The sequence below is a fragment of the Ranitomeya imitator genome, chromosome 4 (assembly GCF_032444005.1).
Source record: "Ranitomeya imitator isolate aRanImi1 chromosome 4, aRanImi1.pri, whole genome shotgun sequence".
In the NCBI taxonomy this organism is placed as follows: Eukaryota; Metazoa; Chordata; class Amphibia; order Anura; family Dendrobatidae; genus Ranitomeya; species Ranitomeya imitator.
Window position 1 is genome coordinate 382,248,851 of NC_091285.1, and position 15,910 is coordinate 382,264,760.

Below are 15,910 nucleotides of genomic sequence, written 5' to 3' on the forward strand. Positions count from 1 at the left end.
CTTAGTTACCCGATGTTTACCCTGGTTACCAGTGAAGACATCGCTGAATCGGTGTCACACACGCCGATTCAGCGATGTCTGCGGGGAGTCCAGCGACCAAATAAAGTTCTGGACTTTCTTCCCCGACCAGCGACAGCACAGCAGGGGCCTGATCGCTGCTGCCTGTCACACTGGACGATATCGCTAGCGAGGACGCTGCAACGTCACGGATCGCTAGCAATATCGTCTAGTGTGACGGTACCTTTAGTCTCTTGATTAATTCCTTTATCAGTCCTGATAAACCCTAATTTCATGTAGATACAATGGTCAGGTTTTAGGTATCGTTCGGCATAGAAATGTTTAAGTAAACATTTTTTGTAATTCTATAATATGATTTTCCGCTTCTGTTATATAAGTGAACCTAGACATGAAAGCATGGGCGTAGCGAACCAGTTTCATGTGTCTGTTAAATTGACCCAGGATAGTGAATAGCACACAATTATATGGTGTGAAAACATTACAGTGCTTTTAAGGGTCAAGGTCTGGAAACTACCTTGGTTCAGATTGGGTAGACCAGTGAATTGCATACTTAATTACTTAGTGTTTGTTAAAGTTCCTCTCATCCTCCTAGAAGGAATGTCAGGAATCATAATCATTTCCTGTGAGAATGCTTCAGTAGTGTGGGTGGAAAGCTAAGCAAAGGCAATTGATGAAAAATGACAAGACCTTGAGTAAAGGGATTGTGTTATCTTTACCAATTAAATCTACTTTATGAATCAAGAACATTTGCGGAAGAATGGCCTTGTAATTAAAATTGATTTTATTGTTTTTTTTTTGGCATGTGAGGATTACAATTTTATTTGGAAAAGTTTACAGTGACCTTCTATAAGTATATCATATAGACAAAAAAATCCCAAAGCTGAGGCAGTACATCCAATATGGTGAAATAAAGTGTTAGGATCGCACACACCAAAAGGATCCTTACCTTTTTTTTAACCACATTAGATATGCTGCCTCTTTTTTTGCCTTGAAGTTTGGATGATGAGCCAGTTGTGCCCTCAATTAGGGTGTACTATTATTTTTATGAATTTGTGTATCCTATAGTATTTAATTAAATAGTATTCTGGAAATATACAGTAAATCAGTATATTAGCCAATTATCCATGTGATCATTAGAGTAGTCCGAAAAAGTCTACAGTTGCATCACCGCAACAAGTCAAATCAAGATAATAATGCAGACAACTATTAAGAACCAAATTTCTCTAATTGTTTCCTTGCCATATCCTTTACACCAGAGGTCCCCAACTCCAGTCCTCAAGGCCCACCAACAGGTCATGTTTTCAGGATTTCCTTTGCATTGCACAGGTGATGCAATTATTACCTGGGCAAGACTAAGGAAATCCTGAAAACATGACATGTTGGTGGGCCTTGAGGACTGGAGTTGGGGACCTCTGCTTTACACAAATCAAGAAGTGTTTTATTTTACTTCTTTTTTTCAACTTTGTAACTAAATTGCTAGGATTATTGTTTTAGAAATTCTTCTCCACAAATATTTTATTTCTCGCCTACTGCAATACAGACAATGTGATACAGTTTGAATCAGATTTTTCTGTCTATTTCATGGGCCGGATATTGGGACTGCAGACAAAGAGGGCAGGGATACATGTCTCCTGAGTGCGGGGCCACCAACAACCCAACCTACTTTGGCAAAGATATTTCTATTTGGGTGTAGGAGTGTGACCTGAACCTTATCGTGTTTTTGCATTGCATTTAGGTACCTGAACCCTCTGCAAAACAGGATTAGGACGTACGCGCCAATGGGGCCGAAGACTATAATGGTGCTGGCAGAGCGTACATGAGCTCTGACGTGCATCCTCTTGTGCATGTACACCTACTGGATGAGGGCACTCAGACATAATAGACTGCATCTGGGTGTCTGCCTCAGTAGGTGTATATGCCTGAAAATTATGCAGATCTCACGTTCAGTCTGCCGGCACCATTATAGTCTATGGCCCCATCAGTGCGTATATCTGAATCCCGTTTTGTGGGGAGTTCGGACGTGAGCTCCAGCGGAAAACTGAACAGGTGCCTAAACGCAATGAGAAAGCACCCTTACTTCCAGGTGAAGGAGAAACTAGCAAAAAATTTGTAAGAAACTTAACTAGTTTTATTTTATTTCTTCCATTGACCCGTAGATTATTCATGAATTCTAAAAAATCAATGCAAACCTCAAAGAGGTCGCATAATTATTAAATATGCATTATAGTAGCCTTTATCATATAGACATATTTTGGAGGATAATCTATTATCTCCGCCCTAGAATATATTAAATGTTTTGTCGTTTCTTTGTAGGAACTTACAGGCAAACTGCCAAGAGAGTATCCATTAGATCCAGGAGAGGAGCCTCCTGCTGTTCGACGGCGAATAGGAACATCATTTAAACTGGATGAACAAAAACTACATGCAAAAGGGGAGGTGAGTCCAAAAGGGATGTGCTGACTATAACGGTAACTGAGGGGCTCTTCTGTCACATAAGGCAGAAGAAAAGGAAATGTTAAATATAATAATTGAACATTAATATAGTAATGTAGACAGAGCAATAGAGCCATGGTAAATGGAGGGATTGAGCTTTAGCGGAACCTGTCGGCACACTCCGTATGGCTGTATAGGCACACCTATTCAGCCATAACTCTACTTCCATATATAAAATGGGCTATAAGCCATAATATTTCCCTATGATTTCACTTAACTTGACGGGTAGTACCCATTTTGTTTCCTCATATTCACTGATCTTTTGGTAAATGATCTATGTACTTATCGTATTCCTTATGTGGATGGTACTGCGTTCTGTAAGCCTTTGGTTGATTTGTAAATGCAGTGACTGAAGAAGGTTCTCTGATTCACAATGCTGTGGATCAGTGTTTATTTATAAGTGGCTGTGCCTATAATAACAAAAAAGAGGAGAAGTTCTGAAGATTAGGAATGTCTTCGAGGATGTGTATTTATCCATGTCATGGGAGGGTTTTGTATTAGATCTCCGGACACTCAGTGCCAGGTTATGGTGTGCTGCAACACAGCTGTGATTGTCTCATATTACTAACTATGGGGATTTCGTATTGGAGTGAGAAAATACTTTGTCTTTTCTCAGCCAACCACTGAATCAGATGCTAGCCCCATGGTTTTGGCACTGAGTCATCTGTAGCTAGGCTGCTTCAACAAAAAACTAGCCAGTGATTCAGAGTAGAAGCAACAGAACTGTCTTGTTCTTGCTCACATTGTATACCATAGGACAATAAACCTTGTCTGTGACCAAGAACATCATAATAGACTAGACTACCTTTGCCTCAGTGAGAATAGGGAGCTTTCACACTGCGTCTTGGCTCCTGGTCATTGGGCCTGTCGGGGCTTATCTCCAACCCCCCCACCACCACCCCCCAAAAAAAACTGGATTCGGACGAGTGCGCCGACAGGGCCATATACTATAATGGTACTGACAGAGTGAACATGTGCTCTGTCATACATCATTTTCGGGTGAATACGCCTACTGAAGACGGACAATCAGACACAGTCTAAAACACATTGTGAAAGCACCCTTCGTCATATTGAGATCTGCTTTGTGCTGGTTTGTCATAGGTTTATATTCCTATCTCCTCTTTCCACCATTCTCGGGGTCAATGAACTGAACCACGGCTGGAAAAACAACTTAAGCTGCTTTTAGGACAAGAATTTATAAGAAGACCATTGTCTGGAGTGACTTATGAGCCTCCAGACATCTTTGCTATTGTTGAGTTTCCTGAGCATTATACGGTTTAATCAGATTTCTAGACAAGATAGGTTGCAGATAGAACCAGGATCTAACATATTTCAGATTAGTAATTATATTGTACAGAACTGTGGTAGTTTATTGGAGGCTGTCTTTTACGATTTGTAATAGATGTTTGTTGCTCCAGATGCACATTGCTGGGGGCCATGTAGGCGCTCAAACTTCTGCTCATTCACTAGTCATACTTCTGTTACAAAACTTTTTTTTTTTTTTTTTAGGTGCTCCAAAAAGCTTTTCTCTCCTATTGTAATTCAATCATTCCTTTTGTTTTTCTATAGGAACAGGGATCCTAAACTGGATCCTCAAATATAAGTTGAGGAGAACAAGCACTATGTCACTGACCAATATTATTGTGCATGCATTAGTTTTACATATACATTTCAAAAACCTGACCTGCACATCCAAACATAGACTGAGTGTGAACAGGTGCTGAACCCAGAGTCGCCAACTCGTATATAGTTAAGTAAAAAGGGCAGCACACTGCAGCGCCAAAACATGCAAACTTGAAAACACGAAATTTGAACTGCATTACTGCACTAGAAATATGAAAAATGAGAGCTTTTAGCGCATAAAAATGGCCATATTTATGTGTACCTCGTAGCCACTTTACGGCATCTCTCTTATACGAGGTCCTACGCTTGACCTACCTCACCGAGAATAAACGTCTCCATCTGAATGGGTACATGTGAAACCTCTTCTTGGACTCAAATTCTCTCTTTCTGTGGAGGGGTATAGGACCTACTATAATTAAAACACCTGTGGCTAGGAGGCAGGGAGTGCACGATCAGAAGGCTAAAGAATACATTTCAAAAACCTGACCTGCACATCCAAACATAGACTGAGTGTGAACAGGTGCTGAACCCAGAGTCGCCAACTCGTATATAGTTAAGTAAAAAGGGCAGCACACTGCAGCGCCAAAACATGCAAACTTGAAAACACGAAATTTGAACTGCATTACTGCACTAGAAATATGAAAAATGAGAGCTTTTAGCGCATAAAAATGGCCATATTTATGTGTACCTCGTAGCCACTTTACGGCATCTCTCTTATACGAGGTCCTACGCTTGACCTACCTCACCGAGAATAAACGTCTCCATCTGAATGGGTACATGTGAAACCTCTTCTTGGACTCAAATTCTCTCTTTCTGTGGAGGGGTATAGGACCTACTATAATTAAAACACCTGTGGCTAGGAGGCAGGGAGTGCACGATCAGAAGGCTAAAGAATACATTTCAAAAACCTGACCTGCACATCCAAACATAGACTGAGTGTGAACAGGTGCTGAACCCAGAGTCGCCAACTCGTATATAGTTAAGTAAAAAGGGCAGCACACTGCAGCGCCAAAACATGCAAACTTGAAAACACGAAATTTGAACTGCATTACTGCACTAGAAATATGAAAAATGAGAGCTTTTAGCGCATAAAAATGGCCATATTTATGTGTACCTCGTAGCCACTTTACGGCATCTCTCTTATACGAGGTCCTACGCTTGACCTACCTCACCGAGAATAAACGTCTCCATCTGAATGGGTACATGTGAAACCTCTTCTTGGACTCAAATTCTCACTCTCTGTGGAGGGGTATTGGACCTACTATAATTAAAACACCTGTGGCTAGGAGGCAGGGAGTGCACGATCAGAAGGCTAAAGAATACATTTCAAAAACTCAGTCTATGTTTGGATGTGCAGGTCAGGTTTTTGAAATGTATTCTTTAGCCTTCTGATCGTGCACTCCCTGCCTCCTAGCCACAGGTGTTTTAATTATAGTAGGTCCAATACCCCTCCACAGAAAGAGAGAATTTGAGTCCAAGAAGAGGTTTCACATGTACCCATTCAGATGGAGACGTTTATTCTCGGTGAGGTAGGTCAAGCGTAGGACCTCGTATAAGAGAGATGCCGTAAAGTGGCTACGAGGTACACATAAATATGGCCATTTTTATGCGCTAAAAGCTCTCATTTTTCATATTTCTAGTGCAGTAATGCAGTTCAAATTTCGTGTTTTCAAGTTTGCATGTTTTGGCGCTGCAGTGTGCTGCCCTTTTTACTTAACTATATACGAGTTGGCGACTCTGGGTTCAGCACCTGTTCACACTCAGTCTATGTTTGGATGTGCAGGTCAGGTTTTTGAAATGTATTCTTTAGCCTTCTGATCGTGCACTCCCTGCCTCCTAGCCACAGGTGTTTTAATTATAGTAGGTCCAATACCCCTCCACAGAAAGAGAGAATTTGAGTCCAAGAAGAGGTTTCACATGTACCCATTCAGATGGAGACGTTTATTCTCGGTGAGGTAGGTCAAGCGTAGGACCTCGTATAAGAGAGATGCCGTAAAGTGGCTACGAGGTACACATAAATATGGCCATTTTTATGCGCTAAAAGCTCTCATTTTTCATATTTCTAGTGCAGTAATGCAGGTCAAATTTCGTGTTTTCAAGTTTGCATGTTTTGGCGCTGCAGTGTGCTGCCCTTTTTACTTAATTAATTAATTAATTAGTTTTACATATAGTCATGCAACAAAGTGGCATGTGTAAATGCTATGCTTCCTATCATTAACATTAATACCTTATATATCATGTAAACTTCTTACCTATCCACGGGATAAGTGATTAAGTGTATGAATTCAAGAGGGGGGGAGCCTGAGCCTCCCATTGATCCTGAGATGGCCAGTCCCTACGTAAATGAAGCTGTCATCGCCACACTTGACCACTGTTCCATTCCAACGCTTGAGCCCCTGTGATCCAGTGGATAGATGACATTTATTTAGTATGAAATCTCTTTTACATTAAATTTGTTTTTTATTTTTAAAAAACTGCTTTTGCCTAAAAAGGTTACCAAAATGCAGCTTTTTATGTCGTGATGATTAAGGAGTTAAAGAGAGAAAAAAAGCGGCTTAAGGTGTTTTCCAAGATATGTGCTCATAACTCTGTGATGCGTTTGAACCTAACCTGAAATTAAAAGCGCTTTTATCCCTGTTTGATTTAGGGAGATGAAGGAAACCATGTGTGACTCATGAGAGTTGTGGTCACATTACTTGGACTGATGTATGAATGTGCAAGCAGCCTAAGTATAGTTCAGCTTGCAGGGTGGTAATTTCACTAAACGAACTATCATAAGATGGAAAGTGCTTTGGTAACATAAATTGCACTAAAACAGTTTGAATATTTCTGACTTTGAATATAAGACTTGAGAATCAAGAGTAATATTTGAAATGTTGTCTTAGGAAGTTGAGCTGGAACGTCTCGAGAGAGAATTTGCCATTCAGTCCCAGATTACAGAGGCAGCTCGTCGGTTGGCCAGTGATCCTCACATAAGCAAAAAGCTAAAGAAGCAGAGAAAGACCTCATACCTCAATGCACTAAAGAAACTACAGGAGATTGAAAACTCGATTAATGACTATCGGATCAAGTCTGGAAAAAAGCCTACGCAGAGGGCATCCTTAATCATAGATGGTGAGTGTAATACTCATCTGTAAATCTCTTCATGTACGAATTAATAGTTATTCATTTCGAAATATATGGTTTGTTATTTGACACTTATAAGGAACAGATGTAAATGGACAGCAAGAAAAATCCCTTTATCTGTAAAAAGCTAGTACTTTTAGGTAAAGCGCGTAGGTGAGCATGTTGGACAGGTCAATGAACTTTTCTTTTCCTATGTTTTATATTTCCTTACAGAAGCAAACCTCGGCAGTGAGGACAGTTCACTATCTGATGCCCTCGTTCTTGAGGATGGTATGTGTTGTACAACAGAGAGCAATTGGGTGTAGAAATGGTGGTTTAGGTTGTAGCTGTATTAATCTTTAAAATCGGTACTTTATGCAAAAAAAACAGCCAGGGTTATGGTAAATTTTGGTGCTGAATAGATCATTTTAATATCGACATTCCTCCAGGCCACCATACTGCAGTGATGGCAACCGGTTCATACAACAAACAATATAGCTTGTTTTCTGTGGCTGGAAAATACAGGCAGATAAGGCATATTTATGGCACCATCTGGCTACACCTTATGCTGTATCCAAGAACCTTTTTTTTGTTCAGCCCCTGCGTCAGCATGTGTATTTTTGAGGATATTAAAGAAATTTTCACTCAACTTGTTTTAGCTGGACAACCCCTTTATTACCTATACAAAACATAGGTGATAACTTGCTGATCAGTGGGTGTCTGATACCTTGAACCCACACCAATTGGCAGATTGGGGAATATTTATCCCTGGTGGGGCACTTTTATCTCCGTTACAAAATGGAGTTGCAGATCTGACTCATGACAGCCGCTCCATTCATTCTCTATGGGGCCGCTGGAAAAGTAGAGCATAGCACTCAGCACCCCCACAGGCATTAAATAAAGCAGTGTTCGCACATGTGCACTGGCAATGCTGGTTAGGTCAGTGCAGGACCTAGTGGTCGGACTCCAAGCAATCAACAAGTCATCATCTGTCCTGTAAAACGAACTTGCATACATGTGAATATGAACTTTTTATGTTTAGGTCTAACCTTAGTGTACTTCTAAATATATCTTGTTTTCCATATGCAGAAGATTCTCAGGCCCCCAGCATCATGTCTCCTATGCAGTCCCCTCATAAAGGCCTACCACCCAGACCTCCGTCACACAACAGACCGCACCCTCCACAGTCACTGGATGGACTAAGACAGTTACACTACCAGAGAAATGACTATGATAAATCGCCCATAAAACCTAAAATGTGGAGTGAATCTTCCTTAGATGAACCCTATGAAAAATTGAAGAAAAAATCATCACATAGTCATTCCAGGTAACAACCACTTACACTTGTCTTCAGGCTCCCCATGTTGACTATCTGCATTTCTCTGTATGTTATCAGAAATGCTAGACATTTTTTTTATCTATTATTCTTGATGCCAATTTCATTAAAAGTTTTCCCGAATCTGTGTTCATTTTAGCTTTGTAGGCCTTACAGATGTTCCAGACATTGAAATGGTAATACTATATTTTCATTGCAGCAACCACAAGAGGTTTCCCAGCACAGGCAGCTGTTCAGAAGCAGGTGGGAGTAACTCTCTGCAGAATAGTCCCATCCGGACCCTCCCTCACTGGAATTCTCAGTCCAGCATGCCCTCCACCCCAGACTTACGAATACGAAGCCCACATCATTATGTTCATTCAACTAGGTAATAAATGTTAATTCTAAGTGATGAATAATGAACTATATGACACTAGTTACTTGTATATGAAAATGCGGCAGTGCCTTCTACCACATTGAGTGACTATGCAGTCTGAATGTCCTGGTCAATTAAAATAGTAGACATTTATATCTAATGATTATGGATTAATTACTTAAATGTCTGGCATGACTGTACAATGTATATTAACTGCATTGTATTCTTGCTGTAAGGGCTCATTCAGATGAGCATATAAATTTGACACATTCTATCTGATTTTAGATGCAATATTACACGGGACAGCACAATGACCTTTGTTAGTCAATAGGGCTGAGCAGATAATTGATTTTTCTCATAGACTGAGTGTTCATGTGAAAAAAAATTGCAGCTCGCTCAACTTTGGTCCGATTTACGGGTCAGACTCTTGTAAGTCAATAACAAGCGACTCCCTCCCCTATTCAGATGAGCACACAGGGCTGCACTCGGAGCCAAGTATGCAGGTTGCATACATGCCTGGCCTTCATGTCATTGAATACACTGTGTCAAGAAAAATGTATGAAATTAGATTGACTATGTGGGAAATTGTAATAATTACTTGCCCTTTGTTGTATTATTATTTCATTGTCATGTGGCGTTTGCTAAAAGCATCTAGTAGAAGAAGCAATTAGCGAATTATTCCTTCATTGCATAGAGCATTTTATTCGGCGACACCATAAAGTGCTATGAACCAGAACGTTCCTAGTTTTTTGTTTATTACTCTTACAATGAATAACTGTTTTCGGTCACTACCATCTTGTAAGGCAATAAGATATCTGGATTGTGGCTTGATTTAGAAGTGCTTGCCAAAAGAACCCTATTCATTCACATGGAATGTGTAGCGGGGATGAAATGACAGAGTAATTAGAGGCTGCACATTTTGGATAAAATATTGGAGTTTGTTTTTTTGTGATCTAAATAAGCAATTGTTTCTACTTGACAGATCTGTGGACATCAGCCCTACCAGACTACATAGCTTAGTACAGCACTTTAGGCACCGCAGTTCCAGCTTGGAGTCACAAGGAAAGCTTTTGGGCTCTGAAAATGAAACTGGGAGTCCAGATTTCTACACCCCAAGGACTCGTAGCAGTAATGGTTCTGACCCTATGGATGACTGCTCCTCTTGTACTAGCCATTCCAGTTCTGAACACTATTACCCAGCACAGATAAATCCTAACTACTCAACACTGGCTGAGGACTCTCCCTCCAAGGCTAGGGAGAGACAAAGACATAGACACAAGTCTAATGGTAACCTTGTATCCTCCAATTCAGGGAGCATGCCCAATCTGGCTGCTAGAAATGGGACCGGACACCATGGGGTATACCTGCATAGCCAGAGCCAACCTTCATCACAGTATAGGATAAAAGAGTACCCTTTGTACATTGAAGGAAGCTCAACGCCTGTTGTTGTGCGGAGTCTGGAAAATGACCAAGAAGGACACTACAGTGTCAAAGCACAATTCAAGACGTCAAACTCGTATACTGCAGGAGGGATGTATAAGGAGAACTGGCATGGGGATGATACCGTAGACTCTGTGAGGCTCACCCCTTCTCGCTCTCAGATTGTAAGGACTCCATCACTTGGCAGAGAGGGCCATGATAAGGGCTCAGGCAGGACTGTGGTGTCTGATGAGCTGCGGCAGTGGTACCACAGGTCCGCCTCATCTCAAAAGGAGCACAACAGACTTTCACATACTAGTTCCAACTCATCTGACAGTGGCTCCCAATACAGCACATCTCAAAGCACCTTTGTGGCACACAGCAGGGTAACAAGAATGCCTCCAATGTGTAAAGCAACAACAGGTAAGACACGTTCCCCAACATATTTGTATATGAATGCAGCTTGTTCACTAGTGATTTCTGACTATGATAAAGAAGGGTTGAATTTGTGAATGCGGAACCATCCAGACGGTGTACAGAAACCCCGTCATAATCTTTAGAGGGGGCTCTTTTTTTTTCTTTTTTCTTTCTTCTTCTTTTATTTCCATGGCCTGAGCTGAAACTGCTATTTGTGTCTTCCAGCAGGTGGTATAACATCTTTGTGAATGTTTTTTTTTTTTTTTTTTAATACTGATGTCTTACCTTCTAGAGTAATAGTGTGGGAAATTTGTAAAATCCGGAGATCTGCCTTTTATTTTCACCAGCTTTCCCAAGTGGGTGGTCTGCTGTACTCAGGGTGGTTAACATGAGCACATTCCCATGCCAAATTTCAGTGTATTCTCTATACATTCTATTGCGAGCAGAGTAGACAGGATGTGCTCAGCCTGTTGGCTCGGGGTCCTACAGATGTTCTTCTGACACTAATCATGTTCTGTTATCAATTATTTCCGTCATTGTTTCTATCCAGATACTTTAACTTTGATTTTACTTAGCTCTTACTTTTTGGAATATTTCTTTGGCACAAGGGTATCATTTGTATTTTATGCATGATCTATTTACGTGCTACACTAATTAAGGTCATGGTCATGGCTGGCACAAGCACATGGATAATATCGCAGAAATCCAAACATTCCATATTTTTTTTAACAACACTTTACTTATAGTGGTTGTGCTATAAACCTACAATACATGCCCTGAACGCTGACGTGATCAAAGTGACAAGGTTATGGATTACCTGCCATATTAGGTTCTCCAATAAATGCAATAATTAGGTATGGTATTCAATGTTTTTCCACTGTAAGATACTGTAGTTACTATTTGCTGAGATCAGGAGACAAAGTCCCAATATTTCTTCTTCTCACTCAATTCTGTAATTTTATGTAATGAAAAAAGCTAATGATTCAACCATAACATCTGTTTCTGGATAAAAGGAATTTTATATATATACGGAGTTATACATATGATCTGTATTTATTTATGAGGTGTTTTGGTCCCCCAGCTTGAATAGCTATCAATTAATCCATCAATAAATGTTTCCTTCAATATTCTAATGATGGCCATAAACTTGCCATAAAAGTCGGTAAACGCCAAATTTTGCATTGTCGACAATCTTTTGCATGGGTGGGCCACCCAACTCGTCCTAATGGCAGATGTCATTGAGCATGTTGAAAGACAATATTTTAGATTGTTGCTTCTGTAGATGAGCCACTAGCAAAGGGGACCGTTTTCCTTACGGACTCATACATATTACCGAAGCTGAGTGTTCACTTATGGTGGAGTCAGGAGAAACAGCTGTCAGATGAAGTAGCATTAGGCTGACCGCTTCTTCATGTATATGACCAGGCTTGGCGACAGAAAGATAATGCAGCTAACCCCATTGGCAATGTGGTCCGAGCCCAGGGCAGGACACCTCATGGAAATCTATAGGGTACCAGCTGGTATTTTTCATTTGTTGGGAGATTTTCTTTGAGAACCTTATTTTGATTTACTATGATGACTGCAGTTGTTAAGGATGATAAAACCAGAGGGAGGCCCAAGCACTTATTACCAATTACGAATGGCAGAGCTTCTAGTTATTGTTCAGTATTTTCGGCTCCAGTAGTGCATTTCAACATTATATTGCTTTGAAATTGAGGTTCCTGCCGTGCTTTTCTGTCTGGTTCTTTACAAAGACTGCCTAGAGGCGGCTGATGAATGTTAACTAGATGTGAAGCGGAACACAAAACTTTATAACTAATATCTCCATGGCAACCCTGTATACCCACTCATTCATTCTGTTTGCATGGTTGAATTGGATCCCGGCAGCAGAGGTGATGATACGCAGATTGTACGGTTTGTCTTTACCCCTCTTATAAGACATTGAAAACGGACTGTGATTTTTTCCTTTTATTATTACTAATATAATTGGTTGCATTTCTACCCACCTCTGTCAGGGAGGAGAATGCACCATAGATGATGATGCATGAGCAGGTACCCTTCTGGTATGTTTGAACATGGTTGATTGCTTGACGAGAGATCCAAGGGCTCCATAACAGTAGCGGCTGCTATGATACATAGAGATTAGGGTTAATCTGCAGGTAAATAGCATTAAAATCACTGACAGTCATAGGAGCGGTGCAGGGAGCGGTTATAGTCATCACTTACTATACGGTTCCCCGACACATTGGTCAACATCCTGCTCTGCCGCACATGTGCGTAGTGTGTGCGCAGAGAAGGATGACAATCAGCGTGCCAGCAATTATTACAGCCGCGCTCACTGTCTAGTGACTGGTGACTGTAACAGCTCCATGCACCTCCACTATGACTGCGTGCGAACGGCTACAGGGAAAATATAAGTTAATTTTTTACCTGAAAATGCTGCTCCAGTATGACAGCCAGACATGATGTTTAGTGCTATTTAACTTCGGATTAACCCCATATCTGAATGTAAATGGCTTTTGTGTATATGATCGGTTCCCTTTAAACCAAATTTATAGGGTAGAATGAGACTGCAAGTTCAAGAATAATGTACTTTTAGAAAGCAAGGTCTTAAAAGTATTTTTAACTCCACAAAAAAGGCGTTAATAGTGACTTTATTTTCACCTCATTCATTAATTAATTTGCACTTTTTTATATTTTATTTTACTTGGTTTTATCTGTTTTTATTTTGTGCTGCATTATACTCGTTTTCCTTGTCCAGTTATTTTAGCTCAATTCATCATTTGTGACTTTTTGAAATGTCACATACTTTTTGCATAATTGTACTCCGATACCCCATTGGAGGACAAATTCTTTCTCCTTTTATTTTTAAGCAGTCAAAAACTAATGTGCGACATTTTAAAGGATCACGTGACATTATGCTTTAAAAAGGCGAAAAAAAAGGAAAAATAAAAGCATCTTTGTTTTTGTGCAAAATTCATCAATTTGAGTATGCCATTTTGAAGAATTTAGTGCAAAAAATGGTAATTAGTATCATAACACAAAAAAGAAAGTAAAAATAATGCAAATGATGAATCAGCATGTGAGTACGGTGCATAAAAGTCTGCATTATCCCCTGAATTCACTTCCATTTAAAATTGAAGCATGGTTTAGTGAATCACTATTTTGACTGCCATTTGTCTTCTCATAGTTAGGTGTAGGGTTTACCAAAAAATGTTTTACTTTTGCATGCCAGATGTGCCCTTTTACCTGAAGGAGAGCATGCATTTCCTGCAAGGAAATTGGTCTTTAAGTTTCCTGGGAAAGTAGTTTGGGATATGTGTAAAGCCAAACATGTAGGTCAGAATCTTAATTAACTGAATGAATTGTAGTTTAGATATTAATCTCGCTGGAATTTCCAGCTAGTCTCATATATCAAAAACATAACAAAAGTGCATAGCCCTGGAGAGGAAGCTGACGTTGTAAATGACCCTGTTTTCAGTCTTTTAGAAGAGCTATTAAAATTTTACAATATGGCACATAATAATAATAACCTCCAGAGATTATGTTGTTGAGGTGATGTGCTGCTTGTAATTTGGTGAGAATTGTTATAATTCTACACATTTCCATCTGTTGTTTCTGGCTGCTCAAGCTTGTACATAAAAGATGTAAGATATTACAGGGCATGGTTGATTTTAATCATATTTTAATAAAAACCACATTGGCATCTAGATTCGGGATTGCCCTTGCAATTGCACATACTGTACACATCACTGTGCCTCTTTGCACAAGGTTAAAATTGCGGTACTAAAATTGTGTATCCATACATATTTTATCCTATAAAGGCCCCTCACCACCCCACCTGACGTCAATATTACGTCAGCGGGAGCACGTGGTAAAGTTTCCACGCTAGTACCAATGTGACGTTCTGCACCCACTGGGGGCACTTCATGTCAGATTGGTATAGTTTTACACAGACACCCCCTGTCGACGCAGGCCAAGAGAGGGACGGGGAGTGAGAAGATGTGGCCCACGCAGACACTGATATGGCACCACACTCGCCCACAACCCTGAGACGCCCCTTTCACTAGCCCCAGTGAAACGGCGCCTGGTCAGCCCGGTAAAACTGCCACCACTTCCTCGATTGATATACACCTAGTACGTTAACAGGGTTATATCGGACCAGAAACCAGCCCCCGTAGCATGGAAAATTAAATTGAGAAACGGACATGTGGATTCGTGAATCGAGATAAAAGATCAGCCCAAAGTTAAATTATATATTTATTCACCTTAACGGCAAATTAGACAATACACTGTATATTTGATGGTTACACTTATATAATGGTCAGAAAGTGGTAGGACAAAAAGTATAAGCAGAGTATATGTCAATTACCGGGTGATGTTAGATCATGGGTGCTCTGTGTCACAGGGGACATGGGCAACCAGCTGGGTCCTAGGTCCTACACTCCACATTGCTTGATGTGACACCGCCCCTTTCTAAGTGGACCTCATGCATCAGAGAGAGAAAGACAGACCACATGGCCTTACACCAGATTTTATCACCTTGGGTCACTCCCCTCCTGCCCTCTGGGCTGAACCTAAATCCCCTAACTTGGAGGTTTGTAGCTAAATCTCTCAAAACCTATCAAAGATCATAACTCCTTTCTGGACGGTCGTAAAGCCGCGGTTCTGGCGCCATCGGATCCGGCCTTGCCCCTGCTACGTATTAAGACCAAACACAGCTTTACTACCTGGCTTCTACTAGCTGTTCTATGTATCTCCATATCCCTGGATGCTAGAATGGATCGAGACCCTGGAAGGCATTCAGTCCAGTTCAGAGATCACGAAAATGTAACCAGTGTTTGGCAAGGGCATATGATAACCCCCATATTCTCATTATGAAATCCTAGCTGTTTGAACAAAGCAGACTGCATGGTTTGGATCTACAGAGTGTCTTTCTGTAGGAGCTGGATTCTAGCTAGCTGGTGTGGGTGTGAATTCTGACTTCCCAGCTCAAAGGTGGAACCACCTGTGGCACCATGTCTCTCTTGTTTCAGCTACATATGCTTACAGGAGGATTGTAAGCTGCCATTGCATCCTCCCATCCTTCACAGCCCCCATACATATTAGACTAAAGTCAGCCCAACCCTCCAATTTGGGCTGGG

At 40.7% G+C, this 15,910-nt stretch overlaps 1 protein-coding gene across 5 annotated transcripts in view; it reads left to right on the plus strand.

Annotated features, from left to right (window-relative positions):
* FRMD4A (FERM domain containing 4A) overlaps positions 1–15,910 on the plus strand; it is a 620,822-nt gene that overhangs the window by 596,716 nt on the left and 8,196 nt on the right. For all 5 annotated transcript variants that reach the window (XM_069765181.1, XM_069765180.1, XM_069765178.1 and 2 more), the window contains 6 exons: positions 2,332–2,454; positions 7,020–7,248; positions 7,474–7,530; positions 8,329–8,566; positions 8,775–8,942; positions 9,913–10,772. In XM_069765181.1, coding sequence (XP_069621282.1) covers positions 2,332–2,454; positions 7,020–7,248; positions 7,474–7,530; positions 8,329–8,566; positions 8,775–8,942; positions 9,913–10,772 — 1,675 coding nt within the window. The remainder of the gene's footprint in view (positions 1–2,331; positions 2,455–7,019; positions 7,249–7,473; positions 7,531–8,328; positions 8,567–8,774; positions 8,943–9,912; positions 10,773–15,910) is intronic.